This window comes from Aptenodytes patagonicus, chromosome W (assembly GCF_965638725.1).
Source record: "Aptenodytes patagonicus chromosome W, bAptPat1.pri.cur, whole genome shotgun sequence".
Taxonomy (NCBI): Eukaryota; Metazoa; Chordata; class Aves; order Sphenisciformes; family Spheniscidae; genus Aptenodytes; species Aptenodytes patagonicus.
The window spans coordinates 34,035,078-34,054,661 of NC_134981.1; the positions used below are offsets into that span (position 1 = coordinate 34,035,078).

The 19,584-nt window shown below is 39.6% G+C and overlaps 1 protein-coding gene across 3 annotated transcripts in view; it reads left to right on the forward strand.

Annotated features, from left to right (window-relative positions):
* Window positions 1-19,584, forward strand: part of LOC143172281 (A disintegrin and metalloproteinase with thrombospondin motifs 6-like) — a 221,438-nt gene that overhangs the window by 172,971 nt on the left and 28,883 nt on the right. For all 3 annotated transcript variants that reach the window (XM_076361520.1, XM_076361521.1, XM_076361519.1), the window contains 3 exons: window positions 958-1,038; window positions 8,887-9,050; window positions 10,787-10,925. In XM_076361520.1, the coding sequence (XP_076217635.1) occupies window positions 958-1,038; window positions 8,887-9,050; window positions 10,787-10,925 (384 nt within the window). The remainder of the gene's footprint in view (window positions 1-957; window positions 1,039-8,886; window positions 9,051-10,786; window positions 10,926-19,584) is intronic.

Genomic DNA, 19,584 nt, shown 5'->3' on the forward strand with positions numbered 1-19,584 from the left:
TTTTAATGCGTATGGTAGAATCTGATATTTAGTCATACATGAAATTTTAGAATAGAAAGAATCCAGAAATGTCTCAAGTTCATGTTATTAAGAACTCAGGAAGTGTGTATGGGCAATTAGTTGAAAGCTTAGCTCAAAAAAGACAATATTAGTGTTGCAATCTTAGTGTTAACAGTTTTGGGCCCCCGAATACAGGAAAATGATTGATTCACTGGAGTGAGTTCAGTTCAGTGAGGGGCCACTAAGATTATCGGGGGCTGGTGCACTTGCCCCTCTGTGAGGAGAGGCTGAGGGAACTGGGCTTATTTAGCCTGGAGAAGAGAAGGTTTGTGGGGACCTAGTATCAACCTTCCAATACCTATGAGGAGGAGGTTATGGAGAAGACAGAGCCAGACTGTTCACGGTGGTGGGTACACGGTGGGAGGAGAGACAGTGGCTATAAATTGAAACAAGACAGGTGCTGACCAAATGGAAGGAAAAACTTTTTCCCCAGGAGGACAGTCCAGCAGTGGATCAGGTTGCCCAGAAAGGTATTACAGTTTCCATCTTTGGAGGTTTTCACGACCCAGCTGGATAAAGCACTGAGTAACTTGGTCTGATCTCCTAGCTGACCCTGCTTGTAGCAGGAAGTTGGACTAAATGACTGTCTGAGGTCCTTTCCAGCCTGAATTATCCTATGATCATTTTATACATTAATTACTTGTGATACACTGTTGAAAAGACTTTATTAGCATTTAAAAAAGGAATTCCTGACTACATGGTAAATTCTTGCTATCACTTTCAAATTTGTGTCTGAAATTTAAAGTTTTCCATTATATCACATGAAAGAAAATGTTGAAGTACATTTGAATCCCATATCTCTTAATAATTTTTAGTAGTAATTTATTAATGGTTAGTTTCATGACTAATATTGTTTAAGATAAACAACAGGAAATAAAATTTATCTTTATCTTATAGGCTATATGGAAGTGATTCAAATTCCAAGAGGTTCTGTGCACATTGAAATAAGAGAAGTGGCAATGTCAAAGAACTACATTGGTAAGAGCATGGTTTAAATAGCAGACTGTTAACAAGTTAGAGTTTATGATGTGATTTGAAGGTATATTTTCTGGTTTGGCCAAACCATACACAGAGCAGAAGCAGCAGAGGGAATGGTAGCTGTTAATATTAGGTTGTGGTCAGACAGTTGCAGCAGTTGGTTAGGATGTATTCTCCTGAGTGGAGCTAATGAAATACATCATGTGAGTCCTCCTTGTCCACTCAGTGCAAAATCAGGTCAACTTCACTATAATTATAGTGTCAGACTTGAGCTGAATTGAATGAGGAACACTCAAATGATATACTGTCCCACTCTGAGGTAGCGTCTTCCACCTGAGGAAGTCTCTGATCTTGGGGGATTGTACTGTTTTAAAACACCATTTTATTCTTGGAATGATTATTCATCAACAGCCATGGTTACTTAAATGCTAACAATACTGTCTCCTTATCTAAAGGCAATTTAATGTATGTATTCCACAGTGTTTCTGTGTTGCTGTGTTGTAGGGACTTAATGCCATCCCTGTTTTATAGATAAGGAAAATGAGGTGCAGAAAAACTAGGTGCTTAATTGAGATCATTCACAAAGCTTGTGGTAAAGCACAGAATTAAATTCAAATTCCCAGATTATCATTCCTTTCTTTAAAGACTCTGTTAAATTTGCTTTCTGTTTTTTTTAATACTGATGCATACAAATCTGGCCTTGTCAAACTCAAGACAACATGCATTTCTGAAAGTCTCTGTACCCTGATTTGCATATCATTCAGTTCATAGTACTTAGTCAAAAATAGATCAGAGAGCTGATTAGTTAATTGTACAGCAAACTAACAGATTAACACAACCCAAAGCTATTACTTGTTTAGGCTGAACAGCAGCTGACTAGGCTACTTTGACAGTCTGTACTCCATGTAGTTATAATAAATAACACTAGCGTGTTGAAAAGAATTATGATGCCTATAAGTGTGAGTTTGAAGAGCAATTATTCTCCTAGGTACATTAATTCCTAAATTGATTATAATTATGGTACCTTTTACTGTTAGATGCCTACTTTTCTTTCTGCCTGCCCCCACCCTCCTGTAATTCAGTAGATTATCAATCTCTCTCCATTCTGCAGGAATAATAGAATCATAGAATCATAGAATAGTTTGGATTGGAAGGGACCTCTAAAGGTCATCTAGTCCAACCCCCCTGCCGTGGGCAGGGACATCTTCAACTAGATCAGGTTGCTCAGAGCCCCGTCCAACCTGACCTTGAATGTTTCCAGGGATGGGGCATCCACCACCTCTCTGGGCAACCTGTTCCAGTGTTTCACCATCCTCAGCGTAAAAAATGTCTTCCTTATATCTAGTCTAAATCTACCCCCCTTTAGTTTAAAGCCATTCCCCCTTGTCCTGTCGCAACAGGCCCTGCTAAAAAGTTTGCCGCCATCTTTTTTATAAGCCCCCTTTAAGTACTGATAGGCTGCAATAAGGTCTCCCCAAAGCCTTCTCTTCTCTAGGCTGAACAACCCCAACTCTCTCAGCCTTTCCTCATAGGAGAGATGTTCCATCCCCCTGATCATTTTCGTGACCCTCTTCTGGACCCGCTCCAACAGGTCCGTGTCTTTCTTATGCTGAGGGCTCCAGAGCTGGACACAGTACTCCAGGTGGGGTCTCAGCAGAGCAGAGTAGAGGGGCAGAATCACCTCCCTCGACCTGCTGGCCACGCTTCTTTTGATGCAGCCCAGGATACGATTGGCCTTCTGGGCTGCGAGCGCACATTGCTGGCTCATGTCCAGCTTTTCATCCACCAGTACCCCCAAGTCCTTCTCGGCAGGGCTGCTCTCAATCCCTTCATCCCCCAGCCTGTATTGATACCGGGGGTTGCCCCGACCCAGGTGCAGGACCTTGCACTTGCCCTTGTTAAACCTCATGAGGTTCACACGGGCCCACTTCTCGAGCTTGTCCAGGTCCCTCTGGATGGCATCCCATCCCTCTGGCGTGTCGACCGCACCACTCAGCTTGGTGTCATCTGCAAACTTGCTGAGGGTGCACTCGGTCCCACTGTCTATGTCATTGATGAAGATATTAAACAGTACCGGTCCCAATACAGACCCCTGCGGGATGCCACTCGTCACCAATCTCCATCTGGACATTGAGCCGTTGACCACTACCCTCTGGATGCGACCATCTAACCAATTCCTCACCCACCGGACAGTCCACCCATGAAATCCATACCTCTCCAGTTTAGAGAGAAGGATGTTGTGGGGGACCGTGTCAAAGGCCTTACAGAGGTCCAGATAGACGACATCTGTAGCCCTTCCCGTGTCCACTGATGTAGTCACTCCATCATAGAAGGCCACTAGGTTAGTCAGGCAGGACTTGCCCTTGGTGAAGCCATGCTGGCTGTCTCGAATCACCTCCCTGTCCTCCATGTGCCTTCGCATAGCTTCCAGGAGGATCTGTTCCATGATCTTCCCAGGCTCAGAGGTGAGACTGACTGGCCTGTAGTTCCCCGGGTCTTCCTTTTTTCCCCTTTTTAAAAATGGGGGTTACATTTCCCCTTTTCCAGTCAGTGGGAACTTCTCCGGACTGCCACGACTTCTCAAATATGATGGATAGTGGCTTAGCAACTTCATCCGCCAGTCCCTTCAGGACCCGCGGATGGATCTCATCGCGTCCCATGGACTTGTGCACCTTCAGGTGCCTTAGATGGTCTCGAACCTGATGTTCTCCCACAATGGGCGGCTCTTCATTCTCCTAGTCGCCGCCTTTGCCTTTTGCGGCTTGGGCGGTGAGGCTCGAGCACCTGCTGGTGAAGACCGAGGCAAAAAAGTCATTGAGTACCTCCGCCTTCTCCACGTCCCGGGTAACCAGGTCTCCCATTTCATTCTGGAGAGGGCCCAAATAACACCACTACTCCAGCAAAAGAGTGCTTATTATTCTTTCAGCATCACGCTCCCCCTGGCCCTTCCCCTATGTCAAAATATACAGTGGGTAAGGTTGCTCATATATCCTATATTGACATTTCAAACAGAGGTGGTGGGAGAGGCATACAATGCATCCTATCATGGTTGTTTTCTGCTAAGAACTATATTGTCAAAAGAGCATTTTGTAACACTGAAATCTACACCAATATTAGTGTCATTATATTTAATACACAGATTCATATTGTGTTTCTGATTCCATGGGTAGCTGAAAACCAGAATAAAGAAGATATTCTTAGCGACTACAATTAAGTTTGTTATTCCTCTAATTTATAAGCAGAGGAAAGTGATCTGGAAAAGCATTTAGATCAGCACCATCTGTATAAAATGAATGAAAAATGTAAATTTTTTGGCTAAAATAAAAAATATAGGCAACTTCTTTGGTATTTAGTCTGGCCACAGATCTAAAAATGTAACGCGGTACATAAATACTTTTTTAATGTGTTTGTCACAATTTCAAGGGTTTTCCTGAGTTTCAGGCTCTCTCCTCACTGCCTTGCTTCATGCCACAGAAGCCCTGGTTAACACAAATGGGGGATTCCTCTCCTTCACTAGTTCCTTGTGTTTCCAGCTTTCAGAGCTGCCATTATATCCTAATGAAAGATAATTTTACTAAGTCGCAGGGGCCATTTCATTTTGTGTTGGGATGTTTTGTACTGTGAGTGTGAACCAGATCACTATTTTAGGATCACCAGTTTCTGGGGAAAGAAAGGCTTCTAGTTTGTCTGCTCCCTAAAAAGAACTGTACAAGCACTCTGGTAATTAAAAATGAGTTTATTATATTAAAATACATACCTCGAGGGTATTGTTTTATATTTCTTTAGTGGCAGTGTCAACTTCACAGCTCCTTCCCTATATTTATGGAGTTCCCTCTGTTGTTCCAGGACAACTGTTTGTGTGGCCACACCATGAACCAGATTAGAGAACTGATTCAGCTGAAAATAACCATTTACACATATTTTGTTTTATGTGCACTGCTGCCAAATATGCGACCGCAGTCTAAAAAAATCAGTTTCTCCATCTGGAAATATACAAAAAAGGAAAATATAAACCCCTCTTCCTCTGTAGCTCCTCACACTGGCTTCGAGGTTTCTTCTATGTTCCTTTCAGTTAGCAGGCTTTCAAACTAACTTACAACAAACATCCCACAGTTCCTTAAACTAAGATCCAGTTCTTTTGCAAGCCATGGCCTCAAATTTAGGCTGCAGTTAGACATTTGACAACTTCAGTTAGCTCAATCGGCACCTGTCCTCCCTCGCCCTGTCTCTGGCTGATCATTTCTGCACCAATATCGCTCCTAGTCTTGTGACAGCAAAAGCACATTTCTGCAGCTGCATAAATAATTCAATATTTTCAACTGATCTGTCCAAAAAATAACCCAGCAACAGCAAAATTGCCTGTTTTCAGAGCTGCTGAAAAAATGTATGTTTAGTAATGCTGTTATCTTCCCTTAAATGGATTGATCCGAGATGACATCTTCCCTTATATTCCCCTTATGCAACAGGGTGTTGTGTGCTAATTTCCTGTGGGCTTCCTGCATTCTCATACATTATTTGATTAGGACATTAACTTGTTCCTTCTGTCTCATATGCTAATAGCATTATGCCACTGCTTCATCATTGTCATGTAATTATATTATTGGAATGCTATTCACAGCTGTATGGCCTTCACCTATGCATAACAACTGACATTAAGCTAATCTATTCACAGAATGCAAATGCATTTTTCTTTGGCAGTCAGACAGGTAAAAAATGAACTGCTTTGCTTCTGGGTATACATTAGTTTAAGTGTATATAGCATACATAAAATTGATACTATATTATTTCAGAATGATTAATTATGTAAACAATGTATGAGAACGTTTGTTCTCCTGTGCTCATATATATGTCTCGTGTGTTGTTGTTCATATGTCTCAAATAATATAAGTAAAGAATTCACTTCATTTTTTGCTCTTAGTAGATACTAGACATACTGACAAGAAAATGTTTGGGATTGAGTGGCACAGTAAGAGACTTTAATATGTCTTGGTGGCTTTGGGAGACCCTGTGACCCTCTTAATTAAGCTAGATTTTGTGAAAGCAGGAGGGATAGAAATTTTTGCTATGTGGAAATAAGACCACTAATAAAAAAAATATTGATGTTCAGCTGTAACTTAGTTATTTCATATACCCACTTAAAATAGATAAATAGTGAAAGTACTGTTCCTTTCTTTTAGTACAGTACTGCTTGCAATTTGTCTTGTTCTCCTATACTTACTTTTTTTACTATCTCCTTCTTGTACTACAAAACCTATATAGAAAATAAGGAAGCTGAATTACTTTGAGAATTCCAGATAATTCCTGCCTGACTAACCTAGTGGCCTTCTATGATGGAGTGACTACATCAGTGGACACGGGAAGGGCTACAGATGTCGTCTATCTGGACCTCTGTAAGGCCTTTGACACGGTCCCCCACAACATCCTTCTCTCTAATCTGGAGAGGTATGGATTTGATGGGTGGACTGTCCGGTGGGTGAGGAATTGGTTAGACGGTCGCATCCAGAGGGTAGTGGTCAACGGCTCAATGTCCAGATGGAGATTGGTGACGAGTGGCATCCCGCAGGGGTCTGTATTGGGACCGGTACTGTTTAATATCTTCATCAATGACATAGACAGTGGGACCGAGTGCACCCTCAGCAAGTTTGCAGATGACACCAAGCTGAGTGGTGTGGTCGACACGCCAGAGGGACGGGATGCCATCCAGAGGGACCTGGACAAGTTCGAGAAGTGGGCCCGTGTGAACCTCATGAGGTTTAACAAGGGCAAGTGCAAGGTCCTGCACCTGGGTCGGGGCAACCCCCGGTATCAATACAGGCTGGGGGATGAAGGGATTGAGAGCAGCCCTGCCGAGAAGGACTTGGGGGTACTGGTGGATGAAAAGCTGGACATGAGCCAGCAATGTGCGCTCGCAGCCCAGAAGGCCAATCGTATCCTGGGCTGCATCAAAAGAAGCGTGGCCAGCAGGTCGAGGGAGGTGATTCTGCCCCTCTACTCTGCTCTGGTGAGACCCCACCTGGAGTACTGCGTCCAGCTCTGGAGCCCTCAGCATAAGAAAGACACGGACCTGTTGGAGCGGGTCCAGAAGAGGGTCACGAAAATGATCAGGGGGATGGAACATCTCTCCTATGAGGAAAGGCTGAGAGAGTTGGGGTTGTTCAGCCTAGAGAAGAGAAGGCTTTGGGGAGACCTTATTGCAGCCTATCAGTACTTAAAGGGGGCTTATAAAAAAGATGGCGGCAAACTTTTTAGCAGGGCCTGTTGCGACAGGACAAGGGGGAATGGCTTTAAACTAAAGGGGGGTAGATTTAGACTAGATATAAGGAAGACATTTTTTACGCTGAGGATGGTGAAACACTGGAACAGGTTGCCCAGAGAGGTGGTGGATGCCCCATCCCTGGAAACATTCAAGGTCAGGTTGGACGGGGCTCTGAGCAACCTGATCTAGTTGAAGATGTCCCTGCCCACGGCAGGGGGGTTGGACTAGATGACCTTTAGAGGTCCCTTCCAACCTAAACTATTCTATGATTCTATAAGTGAATGTGTCAGAGCTAGTTTCTTCACTCAAAGCACATGTGTGTTTCCAGAGTAAATCCAGGGAAGTCAATGGAATAAGGTTTATGCTATGGAAAGACATTCCTTTACAGACCTTATGGTGCTGATGGAAATGGTTACTAATCCCTGCTGAATATGGCTGTCACCAACAGAACGTTACTGCCTCCCAACTATCTCCTGTTCATATGAATGCTCTCTCATCTCTTTTCGAAAATTTGAGCATCATTCAGACATTTTCCCTAACTGTTTAAGGTATCCATCTGTTCACACAGATGTAGCTGAGAATAAAACTTGATCCTAAAGTTGTCTTATTCCTTATGATTGTGACGTGAGTTTGTAAATTCCCTATCTAGTAAAGTCAGTGATTTGTCTCAACAAAAAACGACACGGCTGTTTGATCATGTATTTCCAACCATCATTTTGCCTTTAAGAACATGTTTTATTTAAAGTAAATATGAATGCTGAATAACTCGGTAAACTTCACCTTAAGTCAGGAAGTCAATGTCTAATTAACGGAATATTCACCTTAAGATACAAAGTCAGTTTCTTATTTAGAAACTTAATCTAATATTTTTGATAAAAAATCATATATAAGTCCCTGAATAATATCTGCTTGTCCAGCCTAACTGGTTGGTTAGCTAAGAAATTTATGTTTTGTCTACAGTACTTTTATGGTTTAAGGCTGTAAATTAGATATAATAAAATATCTTTGCAGATTAAATAGCTAGTATTTGGTTTTGTAGTAGAAATATCTTGGATTTATGCTTTAAGAAGGAAAAAAAAACCCAGTGGACAAAGACAACAAAGCAAGAGCTGATTGGGACCATATGTCAGACTCAATGTTCCTTCTCTTTTTTTCCTCTGCACATTATCTGAGGTACCTATCCCATGCCCCAACATCTTAATCTAAAGATTAGATTGATAATTGATTATACATTTGAGACCTACATATATCTTAAGTAGAACAGCATACATTACATTGCACATGGGCTCAGTTTTAAAGTTGAAGATATATTGCAAGTTGCATGAGGCATTCTGTTTTGTTCCATATAGCATCTGCATGTTGAAATCTGCAAAATATACCTGCACATTGAAGATTATTGTAGAGGCAATATTGTCAAACTCCATGAGGGATATTTTGACCAGGGCTAAAGAAAAGGTTTTATATTGCTTGAAAAAACAGTGATGTTGCGCTGAAGCTCACATAATTCTAATGGATTAGTAGTTCAATTTGCAATGGCTTCTCCATTATAAATGCTACTTCCAATTTTTAGGTGGCTTGTATTTTTTTTTAAGCTTTAAAATCTGAAGAGGATGACTACTATATTAATGGTGCCTGGACTATTGACTGGCCAAGAAAGTTTGATGTTGCTGGAACAGCTTTCCATTACAAGAGGCCAACAGATGAACCAGAGTCTTTGGAAGCACTAGGCCCTACTTCAGAAAATCTCATAGTCATGGTAAAGTTATAATTAATATATTTCTGAAATTTGAAATATATATTTATGTTCTTAGGAAAGACAAGGCCATGAATGATATCAAAATAGGTTGTGTTTACAAAGAGTATACAGCTTGCCTTGCTGGGACTAGCTGGGACACAGCTTTTTAACACAGCTTGCTTATCTTTCAAAACTGACAGGCAAACATTGTGATAAAAAAGGGATAAAGTCAGAAGAGCCCCAGGAAATCTCACAGAAAATGCCCCATCTGTGTTAAATGTGCTTCGGAATAATGGTAGCAGAAATTGTAAATGGGGCATATAATGTATCTCTACATACTGCTGATACATGGAAGTGTTAAGATATAGCATGACAGTTCCTGACAGTTCTGTAGATGTCAGTGGTTTTAAGCCTGGCCTGAGTGTGAAGTATACTTTTATCACAGCAAGAGTATCATGATTTGACCTGTATTAAAGTATGTTGCTGTAACATACATTGCTCTGAATATATTGTACAAAATATGAGAATGTAACAGAAGATGTGACCAGGGTCCTGGTACCCTGTCTCTGATGGTAGGCAATAATGAGCCTACTGTTGCTCTACTGTGTTGAGGAGGAGTATAAGAACAGGGTGATACTTGCCCAGTATATTCTATCAGCTGCCAGATTTGCAGTTCAGGGATTGCTTGAGCCAGACAGGATATTTTTGTGTATAGAATGATTGTTGCCCGGATATTCACATTTTAGGCAATATTTTCAAACACCCAAATCCTGTTTTTTCTTCTGTAGCTGTGGATAAGCTAGAGTCCATATAGAATGAGTTACACAATGATTAATAGTGCCTTTTCTCATTCAGTCAGTGCCACTGACTTTCTTACTGAAAGTTCTCTGCTCTTTTGTCCAATGGAGATAGGCAGATATGCCTCTGCAAAATATCAAAGAAGGTAGAAGGGGATGAGAAATAGCTCCAAGATGTGTCAGATTGCTGCATCTTAACATAATATATATTATTAGTAACAGAAAGAAAAAGTTAGGTAGAGAATCAAAGACTAATGTTGGACAGGTGGTATGTGGAAGTGCAGTTCAACAGTGAGGGTAGATGAAAGCTCATAGTGATTGTTGCACTTCCATCTGTATCACTTGCAGTGATATAGCTGCAGTGAGAGTTTTGATATTCCTTTAAAGGAACCACAGGTGTGATTCCACCAAGCTAATGCTGTTGGCTATTGCATTAGGGGAAAACAATGACCTCAGCAAAAGTCTGTTGCTGTTACTATTATTACTATTATTATAGTCACTAGAAGTGTAAGCAAGGGCAGAGCTAGGTTCATAATTGCTGTGTGGGTAGCTCCTCACAAGATTTCAACGAGGACTGCTATATGTTTGCACAGTAATGTCCTTAACCAACTTTGACTTCACATAATTATTCAGCTACCAAATTAACTTCCATTAAGACATTAATTTTATGAAAACTGGCTTTTTCAAACAATTATGTCAAGAATAAAGAACTTACAGAAATTATAAAGTTGTATCAAGGGAAAAAAAAGACAAAGCTTACCTTAGACATTAATACTTTTCTTTTGTATATGTTTTAAAAGTTAGTCCAGATTCTTTTGGGAATACCTAAAAGAACTACTATGGCTTCCTTTATTACTTTTTTCCCTTCCACAGGACATAACACATACCTAGATTAAATGTCACTGTAGTTGCTCTCTGCTTGCCTGTTTTAATGGTATAACCAGTTGTTTTCAACTACAGATTCTGCTACAGGAACAAAATTTGGGTATAAGGTATAAATTCAGTGTTCCCATCTCTCGCACTGGCAGTGGAGACAATGAAGTTGGCTTTGCATGGAATCATCTGCCTTGGTCAGAATGTTCTGCCACTTGTGCTGGAGGTAAGACACCAGGCAGTCAAGCTTCAGGGTAAACTGAATTGCAAGACAGAGTTTACTACATAATTATGTAGGTAACTAATTGAAAACATTTCTTTCAGACATGCCTCAAACTTTAATTTAGTGAAAGAACATTTATTTTATCACAACGGATTTTGTTGTTTTCAAGTACATTTAATATGTTCAGATCTTTTTGTTAAATACAGTGTATCTTGGCACAGTGTGTCTCTGTCTGCTGATGCTTCTTCTGAGATTCTATTGAAGCTGGGATGTTTGCTTTTCACAGCAGCTTTCTTGATAAAGGACATCAGAAGTTTTAAGTAAGGAGATTAAAAACCAGAAGGCAAATAAGGCAACTGTAAATAAAGGGATGTGTCTTTGTGTGTTTGTAGGTATGCTTCACAAGATCCTAGTCAACCCTCCTATCCTCCAGCCACCAAAGTTTAGGACACATACTAGCAGCTCCTCTATAGCAGATGATAACAACTCGATTATACTTCCCAGCCCATAGCAGTATCTGAGAATTGTTGCCTATTGGCAGTGGTGGGGGATTTGTAGGTTGTCCCATATGATTCATCATGGGTGCTTTTTGCCCACAATTTACTATATTCCTAATCCTCCCTCTAGTGGCCACCAATGCAATTCTTTACCTCTGGCTGGGAGAGCAGGACAGTTGGCTTCCTTCAAAGCCAACACCATTGCTGCTGCATGGACTGGTGAGTAGAAGTGCTGTGTGAACAGTATCTTTCTTCTCTCTGGAGACTGAATGCATCATCTCCCCAACATACCTCAATTTCAGAAGATATGGGAGAGAACTTTAAATCTGCCTCAGAATTTCAGTTTTCTACTGCACTGTGCACTGCCCATAGCAAGAGGAAGACACCATATTTTTTTAAAGAACCTTTGGACCAAATATTTGTCCTTTTCCTTTTTTTACGGCTACTGGAAGTATTCATGTTTAGAATCATCTTGACTCATCTTTCTGTTGGATCCTGCTGTGGCTGTTACTAGTTGTTTGCTGTTTAAATACAGCAGTTTGCTTAGCCATATGTAAGATACAAATGACAGCACAAATTCTATTCTTTGCAGCTAAATAGAGAATGTCTTGAAACAAAATAGAGGAAGGTGCCAACTTTCTCCAATATTTTTATTGTTCATTTGTTGGATTCTTGTAATCAAATGAGTGACAGATTGCTTTTTTTAACTACTCTTTTAACAATGGTGAGTCTGGTAGGAAAAGGAACGTTTTAAAAAATCTCATAGCAAAAGACAGTTCCAAGTATCAGAACCTTACAAGTACTGCCAAATCCTATTTTTATGATGGCAATGAGTTAATGACCTTTTTGAAGTCATTGGAAAACTCCCATTGATTTAGGTAGAGACAAGATTTTAGCCATGGATCTTCTGTCATGCAGGTCATTGTCAGATTCACAGATTCGAAAGGATACAACAGAAAAAATAATTGGCTCTGAAGGAGTAGGCACTTGTCTAGATAAGAACATTTTAACATAATCAATTAACTTTTAATGGAAGATTTGTGAATTTGTGATAACTGCATACATTTATTATTCATTTGAAACTTTGGGGGGGTGTGAAGATTTCCTTCAGAAGCTTATGGTGGCTAAACCAGGCACTTTTCTTTCCTTTCAGCTTAGTATGAGGATGTACTGTGGTCACTTATTTTCATTGAGCTCTGTGCTCAGGGAATAAATGTTTCATTTAGCTATGATTCGTATTAAAAACTGTGTCTGTTTTCTCCATATGAGTACCTGCTATTCCCCCCAGTTTATGAAGCACCTTTTGCCATATGCCAAAAAAACTCACAATTCTAAAAAGGAGCTGAGTCAGGGAAAAAGAAAGGGAGACAAGGATTGTAGAGACAGAGACCGTAACTGGAAAAGCTGGTTAATATAAATATGAAGTGTTGAGAAATCTTAGAAATGAAACCACTGCATGGCTTTGTTTATTTCTATAGAATTCATTATGAAGTCCATTACTGAAATTCTATTTACTTGAACTCTGTCTTTAGAAGAGAAATTTTGCTCTGCATCAAAGGATAACAAAATATTCAACAGTTAAAGGATTTCTCACTGAAAGTAAAAAAAGGGCAATAAGCATGTGTGAGGAATATTAGTATGGAAATTATTTTTTTATTTATGAGGTTAAAAAAATTATGTAGTGACTTTGGGACAGACTGTGAACAGGTTAAAGGCATCAACATTTTCCTGCCTCTCATTGTAGTTGGTGTAGCACACCTGTAGTGCATGGACTGATCAAGGTTTGATCATATGATATTCCATCTTGATCCAGGAAAGCTCTAGATGATGTAGAGCCAGATATACTTTTATATCAAAGCTGTAGGCAAATCTAAGTTCTAATCAACACATTTAACTTCTGTCCATCTCTGAACATGTCTGTATTCTAATGTTGTCTTTTTGTCTAGGTGTATGTTACACTTAAAAAGCTGTCTTAAAAGAACATCAAATTTGCAAGTATTTAGATGCCAGGAAATGACAGAATTAAGGATGACTCTGAAATCTTAAATTGTTTTCTGTGGTTGTGGCTGTTCTGTGAAACAGGGACCAGTTGAGCAGGGACCATTCTCTGATCCTGAGGCTGTGTCACAGACTAGCTCATGTCCACTCCACACTATTTACGTCTAGTTCTCTCTAAATCAGGCTGACTGTATCTGTATTACATAGCATTTGACCAAGTCTGTGACTCTTAAAACATAGTTGTTACTTGGTGTATATTTTTTAATTCAAAGTGTCTAAAAAAGAAAAAGTGAAAACTGCGTACAGCCCACCAGAGTGATATGAACTTGAGCATATATGTTGAATGTCATGAAGTAGAGCACAAAGGCTAGAGCAGCATTTTGTCAGTGCAAAGTTTAAATAGTTTTGGAGTATTATATATTGCAGAAGTGTCCGAACTTTGTGCAATCTCTTCTTCATAGTCTTTTGAGAGCAATCCACTGCATTCAGCAATTCCTAGAGCTGCCTGTAGGCCTTGTCTTGGAGAAGGATAACTGGAGCAGTCAGGAGCCAAGGAAAAAGCTAAGAGCAACCTACAGTCTTTATTAGATGGTAACATACTGTCTTTTCCACTGGACTTCTATCTTACATTTATCTCTGCTGTGCTGATGAGTCACATCTGAACAGTAAAAGCGGTTTAACTTTTAAAATAGGACCTCTGTTCAGGGCCTGTCTCAGTTTTGCAGAATAGGAAGAGCATGCTGTAAATGGAATGGTAGGAAGAAGGAGGAGGGTTTCCTGCTTACGACAGCTCAGTGCGGTGCGAGAGCTCTGGATTCCATTCCTGCCTCCCTTGTGTGGTTTCCATGTGATACTGAGCAACTCAAAGCGTACGTTACAGTCTTACTTGCTAATTATCAGTTCATCGTTTTCTGGGTACCTCTCTGAAATGTCTGAGCTCTGAAGCATGCAATGAAGTTCATCAAGTGTGTGTAAAGTGAAGTATTCTGAAAACTCAGCTGGGCACCTGAAATCAATGGACTCTTTCCACAGTAGACATTATTCTTCATAGAGGAGTCTAAGAGATAAAGTTTGCGAAACAAACAGTTGCATGTTTAGCTTGCATTTAAAAAACAGAAGGAAGTTAGTCCTTCTTTAATGAGAGATAGAATAGAATAGTTCAGTTGGAAGGGACCTACAATGATCATCTAGTCCAACTGCCTGACCAATTCAGGGCTGACCAAAAGTTAAAGCATGTTAGTAAGGGCATTGTCCAAATGCCTCTTAAACACTGACAGGCTTGGGGCATCGACCACCTCTCTAGGAAGCCTGTTCCAGTGTTTGACCACCCTCTCGGTAAAGAAATGCTTCCTAATGTCCAGTCTAAACCTCCCCTGGCGCAGCTTTGAACCATTCCCACGCGTCCTATCACTGGATCCCAGGGAGAAGAGATCAGCCCCTCCCTCTCCGCTTCCCCTCCTCAGGAAGCTGTAGAGAGCAATGAGGTCGCCCCTCAGCCTCCTTTTCTCCAAACTAGACAAGCCCAGAGTCCTTAGCCGCTCCTCATAGGACTTGCCTTCCAGCCCTTTCACCAGCTTTGTTGTCCTCCTCTGGACGCATTCAAGGACCTGAACATCCTTCTTAAATTGTGGGGCCCAGAACTGCACACAGTTCTCAAGGTGAGGCCGCACCAACGCTAAATACAGCGGGATAATCACCTCTTTTGACCGGATGGTTATACTGTGTTTGATGCACCCCAGGATGCGGTTTGCCCTCTTGGCTGCCAGGGCACACTGCTGACTCATATTGAGCCTGCTGTCAACCAGCACCCCCAGATCCCTTTCTGCAGGGCTGCTCTCCAGCCACTCCTCTCCCAATCTAGACTTGTGCCTGGTGTTACTCCGTCCTAAGTGCAGAATCCGGCATTTGGACTTGTTAAATTTCATCCCATTAATCATTGCCCAATGCTCCAATCTATCTAGATCCCTCTGCAAGGCCTCTTGTCCCTCAAGAGAGCCAACAGTGCCTCCCAGTTTTGTATCATCATCAAACTTGCTGTGGGAAAATAACGGAAGATTGGCGAGGAGGATTGTAAACATGCTCAAGTGACTTGCAGCTGGGGTGTCGAAAAACACATATACTAATTGTTGTTTGGCCTTGTGTGTTGGACAAGTAGAACATTTGTGTTTAGATGACATAGGCCTGTGATAGACTTAGAGACACCCTATCGAACATGCTTGAGATTCCTGCTCTGCTGTGGGAAAGATCAAAGCACAGTGGTAAACTACGCCTGCGCGAATCCCTGATATACAGGTGAAAACAGCAGGTTCAGTGATCCTCTAGCATGGACCGAGCTCCGTGGTGCCTGTGTTCTTGCTTGTGTGCCTCTGCCCGGGTGCTGCTTCAGGGATCCCCCGGTTGGCGAGGTAACAAAAATAAATTTACTCTTTGCATTTCATCCATGATTTTGTGGTTGTTCCTGTGTCCTGCCTGTGCCAGCTCACACACTTGCTAATGGTGCATTCAACTCCTTGTGTATTTAGTAGTCTAGATTGTGTATTTGGTAGTGGCATTCATGTTAAAGGAGAAAAGAACAAAATATTCCATAGTTGCTCTGCAAGTGAGCATCATATCTTATAGAGTGAATTAAGCAGAAACCATGTCTCCAAAATCTGAGTTTTATTTTGGTATTTTCTTGAGTTTTTCTAAAAATAGGTTCTTCAGGTTTACCAGGTAGTTAAAAGAGCTTGCCTGGTAACAGACAACTCTCTTCTCTTCTTTTTGTATACTAGAACCTGTATTTTCTATATTGAAAAACTTTTCTTTAAAATACAAGTTTATACTATCTGAGCTAGTCTTTCCTCTCTGGGAACATTATGTAAAACTGAGCTATATGTATTCTCCATATTAATTCCCTTTCCTGAAAGTTCACTGATAACTATTCTACTCTGAGTCAAGAGTTTTCGGAAGGAAAGTTTGTTACTATCTTGTATAGGTGTTTATAGCTGGTGGCAGACTTGGACAAGACTACAGAAAAACAATGCCAGAGAATACCAGAATGTACAGTGCAAGTTTATCTAGACGGAGAAGAGCGGGAGAGGAAAGAACACAGGGAATTTAGAAGGGATGGATGGATGAACAGGTTGCTGGAATTCAGAAAAAATTGATGACAACAGCAGAAGATTTTTTTAAGGACCTGATTATTTAATTATTTAATGAGAAAAATCTAAGAAAGGGGAAACTAGAATACATAGAAATAGGAAATAAAACAATAAAATGAAGGCTGGAAAGAGAAGAAGAAAGTGCTAAAATAGAAAAGGTTGTTATATATCACTTACAGATCACAGAATTGCAGTTTATTTACTCTCATGCCTGTCTTTCCTTATATGATATCTTGTAGCTTTCCAAGGGCAAGTATATGACTTCGTCCAGATCCATAAGTATTCTTAATAAGAAAGTGAACTGCTGGTGGTATTGTTTAAAAAAATCCAACAAAGAAAAAAAATCCTTCTGTATATTTTTATTTTTGTATACATTAAAAATAAACTCCAATAAGTGCATACCCCCTTTTTTTTATTTTCTTTCATGCTTAATAGAATTGTAGCAATAAATGGCAACAAATGACAGCATTTATTATCTGGAATTTACCAGGTACCCTAAGCATTGGTTTTGATTTCATTCATTCTATTAGAGTTCATCTCCAGATGAGTCAAATATCTTACATATTCCTGTTTTTTTATGAAATATTCAGTCAGTATATTGTAAGTAAATTGATTGTTGTCCAGTTTCCTTTGCTGCTCATCACTCTTGTAGAGTGGTGCCTACTATGTTTTTCTTTCATGCCGTCAGATGAATTATGAAACTGTCTTTAGACAAATAAAACATACTTGTCCTCATCAAGGAAAATGTAAGTTTGGCTCTGTGATGAACATCTTGTGATCTGATGAGTGAACTCAGAAAGTATGTCTGGATTAACCAGCATGCACTAGTTTTAGTGATGCAAGATTCACTATGTATTGGTGCTGGCATCTTTATAATTAACTGTTGCAATCACAAACCACAATTTTTGGGGATTGCTTTTAAAAATAGATATAGTATTCACACACCTGCAATTTTAATTTAAGAATAAAATGTGCTCCATGTAATTTAAAATTTGGCTACTGAAAGTCATGCAGACTATTTGTGAACTGAAATCTGCAAAACATCTCAGTTCTCTGGAGAATATGGTCACTAAACCACTGGAGTTTTCTTTCCTATTAGAATTGTATTGACCAGTCATGAGGACATTTTATGTCTTTTATTATAAACTATAGATCTGTAGATTCGAAAGCAGAGTGTTTCTGTCTAACTGCTTTTAATTATTCCCTCAAGAGTTTAAATGAACTTGTTTAGCTGTGCTTTTTAGATTATTTTAAGAGACCATATACTCAGAGAAGAGTTGATAATTTAAAAAGATTTTTTCAAGGCCCACAGGGCTTAACCAAGTTGTAGCCGTTGTCTGGGTAAAAACTGCACTTCCAGACTTTTCCATTTCTTTTTCTTGACTTAAAGTTAGAATCTGAATTTTGTTTCTGAGATGTTATTTTAAATAACACTGTAATTAGACAGCAATGATGTAAAGTTTCCTTAATCCATACCTATGTTTCTTGTATCACAAATCACATACTGTGTGGCAAGATGCTGCAAAACATTTTAAAACTGGATTAACATATCTGCCTGGCATGGATTAAAGATTCTTCACTGTGTGAGTGAATAGTGGTGAATGCTGTCTTAGGGGTGATATGCTACCTGACCAAAGTTCAATAAATAACATGGATGGTTTAAATTTTTTTGAAAACTGAGCACAATGATACTTTGTGTTCATAGTACTTCAGAATACTTTCTTATTACGTAGCTCCTCAGAAATGAATTTACTGGGGCTGCCAATTTTTAGCCTAAGCCTGGAAGGAAATGTGTCTGATGCCAGTAGGAAATTTAGTGAAAACATAACGTTAATATCTATGCTATCCCATAAATATATTTGAGAGAATGGTATGCATCATTAAAATGCTTAATTATAAAGTGTGTATAAATTATTATTTTTTAAGCAATTATATTTGAGGGAAATTTGAGGGAAACCTATTATTTTATCAGCCACCAAGAGAATTAAGGCAGCTTGTGATAGAAAGGATAAATGATTATTCATCAGTCAGAGCTGAACATAATTTCTATGTCAACTAGCAGTGCCATGTTACTAGCATTGCTGTTTGGCTAGTCCTTTTAAATATTATTTCTCATCATGGTGAAGTTTGAGTAGAAATTTGGAAAAGAAATAATCCTACTCAGGTTGTCAGATCTGATCTTAATTATTCTCATCTGTTGGCAGTGCTTACATAGATTATAGAATTTAAAGTGAATCATCTTGTCACAGCTTCTCAAATACTTAGATCTTCCACTTATTTGTCAAGAACGAAAGGAAGAGATTATAAAGGAGAGCCTAATCTGGTAAACATTTTTCTCTCTCTTTCATGCTGCAATTGATATGTCTTTTCTCTACTAAAATAGTACTAAAGGAGTAAAGAACTGAAGAAAATCATCTCACTCTGTGTGTGTGTGTGTATATAGAAAAATATATATAACAACAGTGAAATGCTAAATGATTTGAAATTTTGAAGATAACTAAAGATCTAGAAATAAATGACAAATGAGGTAAAGTGTAACATGATAGGTCATGCTTGACTAGCCAGATATATTTTAATATATAACTCATTTTCTAGACCATGGAAATGTAGTAGATTAATTCCTCTAGTCTTTCCTAAGACTTTTGTTGTCACCTACATTTAATAAAGAATTAGAAAAGATTAGTAGACAAGAGGCACGCTTAAAATGTAAATTACTGGGCCAAAAGGCAGTGAGCCTAGTGGGCTTCTTAAAGACCTTTCACATGACTCATCAGACTTCAGTTTTTCTTGTTCTGATGGTAGCATAAAAAGTAGAAAGCTCTGATGAAATTTGCTGAAAACACAGCGCTAGGAGACATGGAGAAGACTGGGATATGTTGTAGTCATGATAAAGGCAGATTTGATTTTAGGATGTATTTCTTTAGAAGTATTAATGACACTGGATAAGGCACTAGTAAAATCCCTCTGGAGTACTGGGCACAGTTTGTATTGTGGCTGAAATAAACTCAAGTGTGAACAGATGCACAG